Source organism: Colias croceus, chromosome 20 (assembly GCF_905220415.1).
Source record: "Colias croceus chromosome 20, ilColCroc2.1".
In the NCBI taxonomy this organism is placed as follows: Eukaryota; Metazoa; Arthropoda; class Insecta; order Lepidoptera; family Pieridae; genus Colias; species Colias croceus.
In genome coordinates this window covers 8,456,037-8,473,847 of record NC_059556.1, presented here as the reverse complement: position 1 = coordinate 8,473,847, position 17,811 = coordinate 8,456,037, and the positions used below count along the sequence as shown (strand labels likewise).

The 17,811-nt window shown below is 35.1% G+C and overlaps 1 protein-coding gene across 2 annotated transcripts in view; it reads left to right on the top strand.

The window, feature by feature from the left end:
• LOC123701097 (tachykinins) overlaps positions 1–17,405 on the top strand; it is a 56,576-nt gene extending 39,171 nt beyond the window's left edge. For both annotated transcript variants that reach the window (XM_045648535.1, XM_045648537.1), the window contains exons 2-3: positions 16,074–16,736; positions 17,079–17,405. In XM_045648535.1, coding sequence (XP_045504491.1) covers positions 16,082–16,736; positions 17,079–17,110 — 687 coding nt within the window. In that variant the 5' untranslated portion in view covers positions 16,074–16,081 and the 3' untranslated portion in view covers positions 17,111–17,405. The remainder of the gene's footprint in view (positions 1–16,073; positions 16,737–17,078) is intronic.
• Positions 17,406–17,811: the final 406 nt, after the last annotated feature.

The window sequence follows — 17,811 nt, the reverse complement described above, 5'->3', positions numbered from 1 at the left end:
TAGTAGTTGTTCTTGCGCCCCAGTCAGTTGTTTGGCGTTATAGTCCCCCGCTGCAATGAATCTATTGCCGAGTTGATTAAAGAATGACATATATTGTTCAGCTTTTAGGTTGTGCTTTGGGGGTATGTAAAGCGCTGAGACCAGTATTGGGCCACTTGCACTCTCAATAGAGATGGTAGTGGCTTGAATTTCGTTAGTGCTTATTGGATTGTGGACATAGTGTTTGACATTATCCCTGACCAGTATTGCAGAACCTGCATGAGCTCCGCCATCAGGGTGGTTCGTGTGATACAATTTGTACCTTGGCACTTGGAAGTGGGATTTGACGGTAAAATGCGTTTCAGAAATAAGCATAAAATCAATTTGATGAGTTTGCAAAAAATATACTAGTTCTTGAGTATGATTTGACAGCCCATTTGCATTCCACAAGCCGAGGATTATGGGTTTAAATATACTTAGTTGCGGGGGGGCACGGTGGGCCGCCTGCCTCCCGCCTGAATAAAATCCTCGCAACTGCCTTGATTTGTCGTTTGCGATCGCCAGTCGGATATTACACTTAGCAAAAGGCTTGTCATGTTGTTCAATTGTTGCATCATTTGTTTAAGCATATCCAAGAGTTCTTTAATGTCATTATTGGTTACGTTGGACTTTTCAGTTTGTTGGGTTTGAGTTTTAGCCAGATTAGGATCCTGTATCGGAGGAGCGTGAGTTGCAACTGTTACATGCTGGGGTTGGTAAGGCCTTTGGTTATGTGGTTTCTTATTTAGACCGTTGCGAACGACGTCAGCATATGGCTGAATTGGATGTTGGACTTGATTAGAAGTAGGAATGTTCAGATCTTGTTGAGGAACTCTGACTCGAAGAGCAGGGTATTTCTTTTTCTGAAGCTCCTTGAAGACAGAGCAGCCTTTATAGTTCGCAGGGTGATTTCCATCGCATAAAGCGCATTTGACGTCATCCGATCGATCTTTACGCGCACATGTGGACGATGCATGATTTCCGGCGCATTTAATGCATCTTGGACAACGACGACAATAGGCTTTTGTGTGTCCGTAATCAAGACAATTGGCACACTGAGGTATAGTCCGTTTTGGTTTTGGTGGTTCAAACTTTACGCGGCAATATAGCAGGTTTTTAATTTTATAAATATCTTTATTATTTGAGCTTGGTTGGAGTTCGACCACAAACATATGCAACGGGGTTTTGGTCAGTGCTTGTTTGATATTCCAGATATTAGTGGTGATGTGCCCCAGCTTTGCCAATGCTTCTTTAATATCATCAGTATCAGTCGATGGATGTATGTTCTTAAGTATGACTTTAAAGTTCCGTTCTTGTTTGGGTTTGTAAGTAAAATATTCTGTGCCCTTAGCATCTAGTTCATTGACAATGATCCTGTACGCGTCTGTTGTTGCTGGTTGAATTTTTACCTGATCCTTGGGTAATACTTTAATTTCAAAAAGATCTTTCACGGTTTCGTCCAGCAATTTTATTAGGGGACGGATATTATTCACTTTGTCGATGAATATAGGTGGAGGTTTTGGTATCCTTTCTGTTGGCTGGGGTTGATGGTCCTCTTTATCGTTATCGAGCATAGAGAAGGAATTGTGTGTGGGTGTCGGCTGGCTTAGCCAGTATGTGCTGATTTTAGACTGTTTTTGGCTTCTATCTGCTTCGGGACTATTTCTTTGTCTCTTGCGATTTTGAATTTCAGTCCACTTAGAATTGTCCGGGTTTTCATTGTCGTTTGTTATATCAGTAATGTTTTGGCTGCAATCAGTGAGGGATTGCGATCTTGGTCTATTGAAGAGACTAGGGTGAAAAATTTGTTGTGTAAGCCTTTTTTGATTGGTTTGGGTTAGGTTAGATGATTCCATTTTTGTTCCCACGAGTAGGGCAAATATACAGGTCACACAACCGGGTTACTCCCATTCCGGTCATGAAGGCTATATACTTCAACGTGCGCCAGATGCGTTGAAGATTTTTGAATGTTTATTTTTTTTTTTATTTTTTTTTATATTTATTATTCTTATAAATATTTTTAAAAGTTAATGATATTTATCTTCTATTATTATTAATTATTTAAGTAGTGGCAACACAGATAATATTATTGTCTATGGATTGTCATAACATGTCAATGTCATGTCATTTTCACTTGACAATAGAAATGTAAGGTGTAATTGAGGGTAGTCTGTAGATTGCAAACAGTTATTTAAGTGTCACTATAAAGTTTTAGCACTAGTTTTTTTTTTACGAAAAACACAACACTTTCACTGGATAACAATCACACATGTACTTCAGGTTGTATTTAAAGACAAATAAATTGGATAGATCAGATACCATTCGCAAGTACAGGTGACTGACTGACTGATCTATCAACGCACAGCCAAAACTACTTGACCGATCGGTCTATTTGGCATAGAAAACAACTATGATGTAGGCATCCAATTAGAAAGGATTTTGATAAATTCTACCTCTAAAGGATTCAGAACTTATTTTGCTGACCCTTGCGAAGCTGCGGGTAACACCTAGTAAGAAATAAAACTCATTTAAAAATAAATATCTCAAAACATTCTCGTGTAAGAACAAACGTTCACAAAATATGTTATAAAAGGTAACGATTTTCCGTAGTGTCAATTAAGTTGCGATCTTGAGCCTTTTGAGAATTTTTCCCGCCTTTGTATCGGGGTGAAGCCACGGGCGACCAATTAGACAGTTGTACTTGTATACGTAGTATATTATTATTAGTCTGTGGTTGTACCGTAACAATGTATCAAAGATAATATTATATGTACTATGTACGTATGTAGTAGCGTAAGTGTAATGTCTTCAGTTTTAGAAAATAAATCGTTAGATAGTGTAGATAGCTATTGTATTGGATGTTATCGTGTTGGTAATTATTTACGTACACATTTATAGTATTGTTTGAATTTACGCATGTTTTTTTTTTTAAATATCGTAAATTGGATATAAAATTTAGTAAAATGTACAAGTATTAAGTAACTATATAAGCTTTAAAACTGTTTATTTCACATTTACTTAATCTACTTACCTAAAGGATATTTTTGGTGTTAATCTATAAAACAACGTACTTACCTTCTTCATGTTAAAAAAAAACTATAAATATAATAATTTAAAACAGGGTAATGTGCAACATCATACAGCTGTTGCTTGGGGACACTCGTAACCTTCTTGTTTAGGTATAAATCTAAGGTATAAATTTGTTACTTAAAAATGAAAATAGTAACTTTATATTTCAAACATTAAGTATATTTTTTTAAAGATAATCACCATACAGTTATTTATTTATAGCTAGTTAATGATAATTTTACCAATATAGACACAATAACGCTTTCCCAAATATGTATATTTATGAAATAATTACGGAAATAAACACGCTATTACCAGAAAATAAATACTTATTTTTAACAATATAGCATCTATACAATTTAGTAATTGGTAAAAATATGTTTACCTCCCACATAAACAGATTGTATGATTCCTCAGCGAATAATAAGGGTTTTTATTGTATTCATAAACATTATTTTAATGTCCACAAGGCCAAGTACTTATATTTTATGACATTTTCGTCAGAGGAGCTTTTCCTCATTACCCTTTTTCACGCCGAAGATTTTGAGATACTTACATTAATGTGAATTGACACAGGAAGGGTATTGAAGGTCTAAAAAATCATAAATATTTATGTTTCTTTTATTTATGGTATTTATATGGTACTAGCTTTCCACCCGCAGCTTCGCCCGCGCAGTCAAAGAAAAACCCGCATAGTTCCCGTTCCCGTGGGATTTCAGGAATAAAACCTATCCTATATCCCGGGGTAAAAAGTGTCCTTTCTCGGGTATCAAAATATCTCTATACCAAATTTTATGCAAATTGGTTCAGTAGTTAAGGCGTGATTAAGTAACAGATAGACAGACAGAGTTACTTTCGCATTTATAATAGCTATTAGTATGGATTAAGAAATTGATATCGATTCCAATGCTGTAAATTATAATATTAGCAGAGTAGTTAAAATAAATAAATATGAGGCTCTACGAATCCACATGTGTTATAATAATAATTAGGTTATAATGAATAATTCGGAATTCAAATTAGAAAAAGTAATGATCATTTATAACCATCTTCAGGGATAGGTCATTTGTTGGTGTATTTCAATAATAATGTATACAACTATTATACCTTATAAAAAGTTTAATGAGAAATATAAATACTTTTTGTATCGATCAACACAACTGAAACAAGTATCGATCTAAATATTAATAATACGCAATCTTCCATTCATGCTATGAATACTAAAGACTAACGACAATATTCAATTGTGCTGCACATTACTCTCAAAATAGGGGAATAATGTTTGCTAAAGCTCAGTGGGCAAGCAATGGCTACCGTAAGGTTAAATGTTAAATATAATATGTATAGTTTTCATGGTATTGTATTACACACGGTGGGTACGTTTTTCATTAGGAATGTACGTGTTCCGTTTGCGAACTAGGAATCCAAGATTTGTATAATATTAGACTAATAATTTTATTTCCAGAGACGTGGGTTATATGTAACGGCTATTTATAAGTCAACAATAGCAACTTTCGCTTAACTTTTCATATATTTTTATAGTATTTGCGTAATTGTAAGTACCTTCCTACGTAATGTTCATTCATTATAATTGGTCATTATTGGCATAGGCTTTGAATGAACATGATACTCGAGGATCTATAATGAAATTGTAATATTTTTAGAAGTGTTATGTTGTTGAGCATTGAGTGATTTAAGTGGGTTCAAAACTTATGGGTTCACGTTAGCAACATGTAAAACATGTTGTATGCCTGATTGACGACTTCGTATGGAATTTCCAATATTTAGTTACTAGTTATAAAAATATATTTTTTATGTACCTACAATATTTCTTCACTTGTTACTTTTATCCAGCAGTCATAAAGACTATTGTGTGACCAAAATTTTTACTTTTTCTCACTTTTGTCTGAGGAAAACGATGAAATTTTACCTGAGTTTAAAAAGAAAGTTTAAATGAATTTTGAACAAAATATAACTCGAAAAAGTACTGCAATGATTATTTGAATAAAGGATAAATTAATTAGCGTTAAAAAAGGTAAACAGTGTAAAGTGAACAAAGCGAAATCTTGGAACGAGTAGGTAATATTTCCTCATTATAATAAAACACGTTAAAATTAACCGCTACCTCTTTCACATTCGAGGGTTCGTTAATCTTTTAAAATAACTGAATAATTTGAACACTTAAAGATTGATAAATAATTTACCTACGTGAGGATATATTATAATGACATACAATTTTAGAGTTTCACTGTTTTAAATTATTTTAATAATCTCATAGATAGTATGTACAGGGTGTATTTTGTAAAAAAATGATTGCACATTATAAAGCGTTGTTACAATTTATAAATCAAACGTTCGTTTATTGGAAATATAACGGGTGCGTGTTTAGAATACTAAAAAATCACGATGAATAAAACCTACAATAAGCAAGGACTGCAACGAAAGAGAGTAGGGTATACTGTTGACCAATTACTAAAAATGCTCAACCAAGGTGCAAAGAATGAAGGAAGGATATATATTATCTTTTGCAGAAAACATTCCGAAAGTTAATGACATAGTTCGGTCCTGAGTGGAATCGGGTGTTGCCGTTTAAAAAAAACTGTATTGAACCTTTGCAGTACACAATAAAAATTCATTGCCAGTACAGCGATAGCATTTTAATTCTGAAGGCCTCAAATTTGTAATTTCATAACCGTTTGAAATATTTCTGGTCACAACCGGAACACGTCTTTAAGTGTTCGTTGCTAATCAATAATTGTGGAACAATACTCGTTTATAAGTAAAATATGTATGTGTCAGAAGTGAAACTTCTTTGGTAAGATCGTCCCTTTACTCCATGACGTGACGGTATTGCCATGACGCGACCTTGAAATTTAACTCTCGACGCGCAAGAAGTTTCACTTCATAAGTCCTATAGGTACCTAGTATAAGTTTGTACCATATGCAAGCTCTATCCCACGAATAAAAATTTAAATTGCATGTAAGCGTTATAATTATTTTAAGTTATAACATGGTTATGACGTAGTTATCTTACCAAATTTGCTCAGTGCGCTTTACATTTTATACCGATAATTCTCAGCGTAATTGAGACTACAACAAACCGTTATAGATACCAATTGTATTATTTTGTATACGCTAAAAACACGTTGCAAAAGTGGTTAAAAGCGTTTAACGTTGGACCAACTTTTATCTCGTGGAGAGACTATTTTACGTCACAATACGTTTAGACAAGATGAAAACGTTAGAATTTCTGCATTTACAAATGTTTATGTGTTGTCTGTTTTAGTTTTAGTTAGTAAAATAACATTGTTTTGCTTTAAACATCGTATCTATTTTTAATTATGTACAGGATTTTTATTAAATTAGTAATAACGTGCGAATAAAACAGGTTTCAAGTCCTAGAATGTCCACTACTTCTCAATATTGAATATCGATTTGATTTGTACCTAGGTATTTTGTTTCCGTTTCGTGGATATTTCTATAAAAAACTAGCTTTCCGCCCGCGGCTTCGCCCGTGCTTTCAAAGGAAAACCCGCATAGTTCCCGTTCCCGTGGGATTTCCTGGATAAAACCTATCCTATGTGTTAATCTAAGTTACCCTCTAAATGCGTGCTAAATTTCATTGTAATCAGTTCAGTAGTATTTGCGTGAAAGAGTAACAAACACACACGTGTATGTGTATCCTCACAAACATTCGCATTTATTTATAATATTAGTAGGACTGCACTAATATAAGACAGAAATAAAACAATTTAGCATCACGTTTATGAATAGAATTCCTGCTATAGATATCACTTAATTTAACTCAAAATGATCTACAATCTATCCATACTAATATTATAAATGCGAAAGTAACTCTGTCTGTCTGTCTGTCTGATACTCAATCACGCCTAAACTACTGAACCAATTTGCATGAAATTTGGTATGGAGATATTTTGATACCCGAGAAAGGACATAGGCTACTTTTTATTGCGAAATATGTACCACGGGCGAAGCCGGGGCGGACTGCTAGTATTCTATAAGGCATTGTAAAGAGATTGATAGAAGGATCTATTCAAGAGTTATTGAGTTGGATGTTTATCGAGCAGTAGGTTGCTTTGACCGCATCTTTACGCCTACGCTTATGGCAATAGATATTATTTTATTTTAAACTAGTTGTTCACCCCGGCTCGTGTTAGTTACATCACTAATTATAACTCAAAAACGAACAGTCGTTTTGGGGTGTGGGGGTTACCCGTTACAGGTAACAGGGGTGTTAATTTTTTTTTTCATGCAGAGAATCAGGCTCCTAGAAGACTTTATGCAACTAAAATCTTTTCAAGGATTTCTAAGATGTAAAACAAACTAATCTCAGTTATAATTATTATTGTATAGATACAGAAGGTTTTAATTCGTCTTAAGGCCGTGTACGCTGTCCGTGCGCTGTTTGGCTCAAATATGTGATTTTTCAAACCAGATTGTCCATCAACCACTTATCTTACAAACATATGAATTATTAATAATTTTAAGAAATTTTATTGTCTATATAGTTAGTTAAGAGTTTTTTTCAATTAATACAGTATTTGTGAATACCATCAAGATAACTGAGCCGATGATTACTTGATTTCACTTTTAGTGTCAATTTCGAAGCTAAAAATATCTGAAATTGCTGACAGATCTAACACACATTTTTTTTAACTAACTGCAAAAATCCTTATTAAAATAGTTAGTTAAAAGATTTTTTTATTTTGGACTCCTAACTTACGAAATTAAAATCCGAACAATGTGAATTTTTTTAGAAATTATAGTCGACAAAATGATTATTTTCACCAAGATATTTGACTTAGTTGAATATAATTTATACATATTGCAATAAAAGAACGTCTTACTTATAAGATTAAATTTAAAAAATCAACTAAGGTACCTCTATTATTTTTCTACAATTTTTTTTAAAGTACTATAAAACACTGCGCGCGACCCGATTAAAATCAGTCGGCAGCGAGCCTTCCCAGAGAGAGGACATGTTGCTCGGCGCTCTCCTGTGGACCTATGCTGTTCATAGTAAAAGGATAGCGCAAGCCGCGATCTATCGTAATAGATCGCGGAGATTTTGACTTGCGTTAAATTGAATAAGCCCTCTTAAACAAAGCAACGAAAAAACGAACGAATATAAATAGATTTCAAAATAAAATAAAAGTCTAAAAGACACGTGTAAAAATCACACATATATAGCAATCATTTATTGTTCAATAATTTTCAGAATTATTTTTATTCAGCTCGTCGGTAAATTATTTGTATTACAAAGTGTTTAATAAACCGTAAAACCTTTTGTCGCCTGTCACTTATAAAAATAGCCTCGATAATTATTGTGAAAATGAAATAATTGGAATATTCAGTGATGGCAATTTTGTTACTTTGCTTACGATTTTGTTTAACATTTAAGAAAATGTATTCTTATATTTGTCATTTTCACAGATACTTAGTATGATACATAAATTAATGTTTTTTAACCGACTTCAAAAAAAGGAGGAGGTTATTGGAACCCTATTATTATAAGCACATGCTTACGCGCAATTGGCATACTTTTTGAGGAAAAACTCATGGGAATCTATTAATTACAATTTGATATACGATACAGTGTAGGTACATTTGAAAAATCTTTTATTTCGATACTGGATGACCTTCAGTTGTTTTATAATTAAAATATCTTATTTTCAACTCAAACATTTTGAGAATCGCCTGCACACGGCACAGTACCCATCTAAATATTTATTTATTTATTCATAAGATATACCAACGTTTAATTACATTGAAGCATTAACTATTAACTTAGACTTAAATGTTTTAGTAAATGTAACAAACAATTACAGGTATTTACAACATGCAAAATATAAGTTTCACAAACCAACCGTTAATTTTATATACTACAAATAACAAAAAAAAAAACATTATAATGTGAAGGAGGATAACAAAGGGTTAACTTATATATGTATACTAATAACAATCAGTTAAATCTTACTGCTAACATTAAAAAATAAAACAATGTATCGCTACTTTTAATTTTAACATAAAGCTAAGATTATAAATATCATAATAATATGTTATACTTATATTGTTTTGTGTTCCCAGTTCGCAAAGAACTATCAGGGTGGAAACTTCATTAAGAAACATTTTTAATTCAAACCATAATACTTAAAACCAAACCGTATATTTTAAGACTGTTTAGGAAAAAATTACTTCAGTGGTTGAAAATAGACCTCTATTCAAATTTAGGAACCTTTTGTAGAGTCTCGTTTTAGCGCGTAACTTTTCTATTTAAACTTTAATATACAATCTAATATGTAGATCCGTGCTTTGTATGCTTAGAACTATGAAGTGGGAATTATTTTTAGTTATGCATAAAGTTGAATAGTTTTCGGTTATTAATAATTTTACTTTTGACAGAATTATTACGTACGCGTATTTAGTGATTCCGTGCCTAAAATAATGTTGGTAGCATATTAGATATATCTACCATTGTTAATCCGAAATTAACTTTAAACGAAATAAATCAAAATAAATAAAGTTTCATTTTTAATAATTGTACTAATAATAACAAAAATTATCGATTGCACGAAGCACAAGTGCCATCACCCTATAAAATGATTCAAAATTTCATCAACAGCACTTCATCTTCTAAAAAATTAATTATCCAAGCAACATGGATATCCCATAAACTCATATACTTAACGTATTTCTTTAATAAACCAGGATAGAAAACATGATACTAATTATTTTCTCCGAATATTTAAATATCTTTTGCTTACGGCATCGATAAATAAAGCGGATTCTCAGAAGAATTATGGAAGAAAGCTTACACCAGAAGGTCTGACACGTTCTGATTGAAATTGGAAGTTAGCAAATGTTTTGTCGTTACAAAGGTCGTGATTTATTTAAAAGTACACATTAGTTATAGTCACTATTTCGCTATAAATTAGGGGGGTATCATCTTTATCAGCCCTTTTTCACTTTGTGCCACCAAAACAACAAGGCAACGATTGTATGAAAACGGTTCCTATAATGTTAAATAAATGAAATTGTCCAAACAACTGATGATTCTTTCCTAGTGATTTTGAATAGATAGTTTGGATAGATTGTCGGAATCCTGAAAAATGAAAGATACATCAACAAAAATAATAGACTTTATCGTATACGTAACTTGTATTAAACAGTGCCGTGTAGTAAATTATAATTATTCTCAAGCAAACAAACCAAAATCACAAGCTAAATAATATCAATAATTCACCAACAATTTTAAAAGAGAAACACACACGACGTTGAATCAAATGCAATATATCGCAGAGCACTCAGGCAGTAATGGAGTTGCAGATTTCAAGGGAACAACGCGCAAATGGCTCCCGTCTTCCTTTTAACCTGTGTTGACATCTTTATTGGGACTCCGGTCAGCGGAGTTACGAAGGAATTACAGCATTTTTGTGTATAAATAATGCTTGAGAAGTCTTTGAGTTCGTGCAAGTGATTTTGCAATTGCCATTTTGAATGATAGCACGTAAAGAAATGCGGGAATGCAAAGGTTTCTTGCAATCATTGCAATAAGAATAGTTGAGGATGTTATTTTGTGATAAATATTGACGACTCATGGAAATGCTTTACACTCCTGGAAGGATTTAGATTGTACATAAACATCTTGATGAAAGTAATTGAGTATTTGAATAAAAAAAAATTATTGATTTTTTTTATGTATTTTAAAACCTTATTATTAATAATATTGATATTTAATGCAAAAAACTCCAAAAAAATTTTTTTTCAATTTATTATAAGCAATTAAAAATTGATGAAATTTAAATTAAAATCACGTGACTATAAACTGGTCACCATAGATGTGACGTCAAAATGTTTTAGTTGTATACGTTTTTCTATCAACTGCAATGTGTGAAAACTAACATTATGACAAGTAAGCTTTCTGCGGCAACCCCTACCACGCTTCTTTCTGTGGACCTTTGCAACGTTAGGGGACTTCACTCAAACCTTGAAGCTGTCCATCACCACCTAGAAACAGCTAAGCCGGCCTTACTGTTTTTAACGGAGACACAGATCTCTTCCCCTGCTGACACCTCGTACCTTAAATACCCGGGATACGTGCTGGAACATTCATTTGTACCGCGCGCTGGTGTGTGCGTTTACGCTAGGGAGGACATCTGTTGCCGCCGCCTTGGTACTATTGAAGGCAATGATCTATCCATACTGTGGTTACGCATTGACTGCGATGACCACCCCCGTATTTACGCGTGTCTTTACCGGTCTCATAGTGGAAACGCCGAATCTGACCGGCTTATTGAGCATGTTCAAGGAACGATCGATAGTTTACTACAAAGGGTTCCCTCCGCTGAAATTGTAGTGCTAGGTGACTTTAATGCCCACCATGTTGAATGGCTAGGATCACGAACCACAGACCACGCGGGGCGATCCTTTCATGACTTTGCCTTGTCCTATAGCCTAACGCAACTTGTAACTTCACCCACGCGAATCCCTGATGTGGAGGAACATACTTCGTCGTTGTTAGATCTCCTGCTGACCTCACATCCTGACCATTATCGGGTAACCGTTGAGGCTCCTCTTGGGTCATCCGACCACTGTATGGTACGGAGTGTAGTGCCTCTCACCCGCCAATCTCGAACTCGACCACCCAGCTACCGTCGTGTTTGGCATTACAGGTCGGCCGATTGGGATGGGATGCGCACTTTTTTTGCATCCTACCCTTGGAAGCAAATTTGCTTTGCGTCTAGTGATCCTAATGTTTGTGCTGACTCTGTCGCCGATGTGGTTTTGCAGTGAATGGAACTCTATATTCCTAACCTTGTAATTCCTGTTGGTGGCAAGTCCAAGCCCTGGTTTGGGCGCTCATGTAGAACGGCATTTCGTTTGAAGCAGGAACGCTTCCAGGCCTGGGCAGAAGCTCAAGCGGTAAAGGATCCTAACGTTAGACGACTGAAAAAAAGATACAATGCTGCTTCCAGATCTTACAAGAACAGTATCATAAAGGCAAAGTCAAAGTATATTGAAGGCGTTGGTAAGAAGCTGACCCAGTACCCATCTGGTACTCGCGCTTTTTGGTCCCTTGCCAAAGCTATTCAGGGCAATTTTTGTAAATCGACGTTTCCTCCACTACGCAGGGATGACGATACTTTGGCCCACACTGCAAGAGACAAAGCCGAAACTTTGGCAAGTCTCTTTGCGTCAAATTCGACTCTGGATGACGAGGGAAAGACTCCACCTATTATATCACATTGTAATAGTACTATGGCTGATGTGAAATTCACGCAATGTGCCGTGCGAAGAACCCTACTTTCCCTTGACATTCACAAGTCGAATGGACCTGACGGCATTCCTGCAATAGTGTTAAAAACATGTGCTCCTGAGCTAGCTCCGGTTCTAACGCGCCTGTTCCGGTACTCATACACCACTAGTACTGTCCCAAGCAGTTGGAAGATTGCCTTGATACACCCGATCCCTAAAAAAGACACACGCTCTGACCCATCAAACTACAGGCCGATTGCGGTAACCTCCTTACTCTCCAAGGTTATGGAAACCATAATCAACCGCCAATTGTTGCGTCACCTAGAAGATCGCCAGTTGTTAAGCGACCATCAGTACGGTTTCCGTGGAAGTCGATCGACTGGCGATCTTTTGGTCTATTTAACGCACAGATGGGCTTCCGCTATTGAGAGTAAGGGGGAAGCTATGGCAGTCAGTTTAGATGTAGCGAAAGCCTTTGATCGGGTGTGGCACAAAGGTCTTCTCTCTAAACTGCCTTCATACGGGCTCCCTGAGAAACTATGCAGTTGGATCTCCAGTTTTCTCCAGGCACGCAGCATTAAGGTCGTAGTCGACGGATCGTGCTCAGAGCCGCAGCCTGTGAATGCTGGTGTCCCGCAGGGGTGTGTGTTGTCGCCTACGCTATTCCTTCTTCATATCAATGATATGTTGCAAATACATAATATTCATTGTTATGCTGTTGATAGCACTGGCGATGCCGCATACTCCGGGCACGCACGAATCTCTCTGGAGCAGGTGGATCAGTATCGGAACGAACTTGTGTCCAACATTGATAAAACCCTGGATGCAATCTCCAGTTGGGGTCAGACTAACCTTGTTAAATTCAACCCATCAAAGACACAAGTGTGCGCATTCACCGCCAAAAAGAAGCCGTTCACGGTGACTCCTCGATTTCAAAACACTCTCCTCAAAGCCACGCCAAATATCGGGATTCTCGGTGTCGACATTGCGAGCGACGTGCAGTTCAGGGGTCATTTAGAGGACAAGGCCAAATTGGCCTCTAAGAAACTTGGGGTGCTCGCTAGGGCGAGACAGTATTTCACGCCAGCTCACCGCCTGCAACTCTATAAGGCACAAGTTCGGCCTCATATGGAATACTGTTCTCACCTTTGGGCTGGAGCACCCCAATACCAACTACTTCCTCTTGACCGCCTGCAACGTCGAGCCACTCGAATCGTCGGCAAACCCGAGCTAACCGATCGGCTCGATCCTTTGGCACTGCGGCGGGATGTTGCGTCTCTGTGCGTATTCTACCGCCTGTACAATGGGGAGTGTTCCGAGGAACTTTTTGGCTTAATACCGGCTGCCAAATTCCACAATCGCACTGCACGACATAAGCTCAAGTACCATCCGCACCACCTGGATGAGTGGCTCTCAACAACTGTGCGCTTTTCACGGCATTTTCTGCCCCGAACAACTAAATTGTGGAACAGCTTGCCATCTTCGGTGTTTCCATCTACCTATGATATGGATGCCTTCAAAAAAAGAGCCTACGCGTCTCTCAAAGGCCGGCAAAACAATCGCAAAGTTACCTAACTAACTTTGCAATTGTCCATGGGCGGCGGTGATCATTTTCATTAGTACACCGCCCGCTCCTTTGTCGGTTGTGGTATAAAAAAAAAAAAAAAAAAAAAAATGACGTCACACGCGTCCGGGTGACGCTTCGGGAGTTGTCGGTGTGTTTTCGGTACAGGATTCAAAGACTAATTTTTATTTTGAAATAACTTTTGAATCATTGCAAAAAAAATTAAAAAAAATAGTTTTGTTATAAAACTAATATATTATAATCTTTCCATTTAGCACAAAAAATTTTTTTATTCAAATACTCAATAAACTTCACCCCTACCTATATGATACCAATTACTTGATAAAAAATATCGCGATTTACCTTCTTGTCATGATGATGATAAACCGCATTTTGCAAATTAGTAAAAGTTTCTCAATTAGTAGGTAATCAGTAATCTTATAACATTTCAAGTGAATAGTGATACCAATTAAACTTCTAGTAACTATCGCTTTGGGAATAGTGGTTAATTATCATCCCAACTAAAAAAGTTTTTTTAATGTTTATATACTTATTGCGAACATCAGAAGTCAAATAAATAACGGTGTTACTCGAGTATGAAATTAACAAAAAGAAGATTAGCGAAGTGAAAAATGTGCGTAAACTTGGTAGACTGTTGTCTGTTTCATAAGTACTCTTATTAGAAAATCGACAAAATATTATGAATATGGAAAAAAAATGTATGGAATTAAAAATTTAATTTTTATAAATTTATAGCTGTTAATCTCAAAATTTAAAATGTATTGCAGAAATTAACTAAGTACAATAATTTCTTCATAAATTGGTAGATACACAAGATTATGTAATTTAACATTATTTTTAATTTATAATCATTTTATAAATAAAATGAGACAAATTATCCATTTAACGTTGAAAAATGTTTACTATTTTATTAATATAAATAATTTGCTGAATGTATTTACACTTAAGCGCGTCACACACGGTGTAGATACTATAATTATACTTATTATATGTTAAGATTCTCTAATATTTAAACGTTATAGTATCTTAAGGTATCCGGTATCAGCGTTCTGACCATCATTTTTCTTTTTATCATTGCGTACCTAAGACCTCTGTAGAACCGTCATCCTGTTAAAAATGACCCGAAATTTTGTGGGTCATTTGTAACAGGATACCCTAAGATACTATAACGTTTTATATTAGAGAATCTTAACATAAAATATTACAGTATCTTCACCGTGTGTGACGCGCTTTATATTATAGTAGAGCGTACTCTACAAAATGTATGTTATAAGAGGATATTCGAGTAACTGCTGCAGGAGTAATTGCAATTACCAACCTACCGTGAATAGTATAAAACTGTGTAATTTATATAATAATTAACATAATTCTGCCTGTAATAGTTTCAGGAGATAACATTATTTTAAGCGCAGCATGCAAATGTATGAACCTTCCCCTTCCGATTTTATACGGTTCTATTTCTTTTATAATCTCACATGAACCTATTTATGTACAAAAATAATAAATAAGGATTGCACATAAATAAAATTAATCATCATCACTCATATTTTTTTTTCGCAACGTTTTGTTTTAGAGATCGTAGTTTGATTTATGTGCTGATATAAATTATAAAATCAATAAAATTTTTGTATCGACTTCCTTTTTTTCTTTCTTTCCTTGGAGATTGAAGCATTAAGACTCCATTGATCTCACCAGACCAATATAACATCGATAATATTACATAATGCTGCACAAAATACAACCACAATATTGTCCGTCAATATTCCGTCAGGCTATTTATTAATGTTTACTCGTGGTCTACGCTTGTCATCACTGGCCCAGGGGATCCTTTGTAGTTTTAGTAGATGCGACTAATAAACTTGAATAAACATACATGAAGGTTAAGGCTAACCGTAAGGTTTTAATGCCATTTTTCTGCAGCGTTCTTGCAGGATTTATTTTACGTGCCATAAAATAAAATACCTAAAATAGATTTTCATTTTTAATTTTTAAGACGAAAACTAATCATGAGTTGAGATTTATTAATAGTCTATCAGATAGATATGGATTGACCAATCTCTCTAATCTATGGATTCCAACTGAAAAATCGAATAAATATAATTAAATATTTTTCCTTTTGTTACAGATTCAGCAATGGGGTCGTGTCGTGCATACATTTTAATAGCCACTCTCCAGTTGGCGCAAGTGCTGGCCGTGGAGGAATTCGCCAAACGCACTCCGCACGGCTTCTTCGGAATGCGCGGGAAGAAGTACATTGAGGCCAGAGACACAGAATTGTTCAAACGTAGACCGAATTTCTTCGTCGGAGTCAAGGGAAAGAGAGCGTTCGAGTATCCTGAAGATCTGTGGCCATACAAACGCACTCCCATGGGTTTTGTCGGCATGCGCGGCAAGAAAGAGTTCACCGATTTCTCCCTACCATACAGCTTCGAGTACGACCCAAAGAGGAACCCAATGAATCAAATGGATTATATTAACGACGTCAACCGAGAGTCATTCATGAACGCAGCTATCAATGAATACCTTCAAAAGTTGCAAAGTGCTGATGACGACGATTCCCGAATCACAAACGAGGTAGACAAGCGCGCGTTTTACGGTGTTCGAGGTAAAAAATCGATCCCAGAAAAACGGCAAAACAGGCGTCGAGGTTTCATAGGCGTTCGTGGTAAAAAGGACGTGAGGTATGGCGGGCCTAAAGAGATTAAGTTTTTGCTGACAGGACCCTGGCCGAAGAGAAAGGCGCAGACTGGCTTCATAGGAATGCGGGGCAAGAAGTGGACTGATGCTGGTGAGATTTTGATTGATTAGTGTAAAGAGGCGTTAATTGTTATAATAAAATTATCAAGATAGAAAAATTAATATTTAAAATTACCTAACTATATTTATTAAATGATTTCATAAATTTTACAAATTATGTCATGACGTTCACGGTTCAACATTTTAAAATTATAATTATAGTTGATTAAATACCGACGTTCGATCAGATCTATACAAATTTAAAATTATAAATATATATATTTTATTACGGGTGCTACGAAACTAGATTGCTACGAATATAAGCTCACCGATTGTAGTAAATGATTCATATTAAGGTACAAACATATTTTAATTATTTTTTTTTTGTTGACAGATTCCAGCAGCGAGATCGACGCGTCCAACTGAATCCCCACAAAGGACTACAGAAACACTAACATATCCTATATTTAAGCTACGCTCTTGCCAATTAATATAATAGGCTTATTTAGCGTCGATAAATTGAATTTCTAGTAAATATTTACTCTTACAGTATAAAAAGAACTTCGCTATTTCTTACGTATTTTAAATAAGTATTAAATAAAATATACTTAATTGTTGTCAAACATTATGAAATAATGTAGTTGTTGTTTTAAGAGTTTATAAATACTTTGAAAATAAGATGTTTATTATTGAATTATCTACTTCGATCTCAATGTATTGCCGATTAGGTACCTATTTATAGAGATAATAATATTTTAACTATCCTATGTTTGTGAGATTTTCTTCTAGACAATTATATTTTTGTTACAATTATTTTTGATCTCTTAGACTCCTTATATCGTTTTATTATAATGTCATCGGCATTTTGCAAAGGCTGGCAAAATGTATGACATTCTTTGTATTATAATAATATGGATAACAATAAACGCAGTTGTCAATTTTACGGTTGTTTAATTTTAAACCCTTATTACCTGAAATATGAAAATTAGGAGGTACCAAGGTAACTACTTCAATTCATATAAAATCAATTTTGTAATAATATGAGTATTGTCAAATTTGGTTCAGCAGTTTCAATAAAAGATATAATAATATATAATTAAGTAGTTTACACACTTCTTGCAGCACAC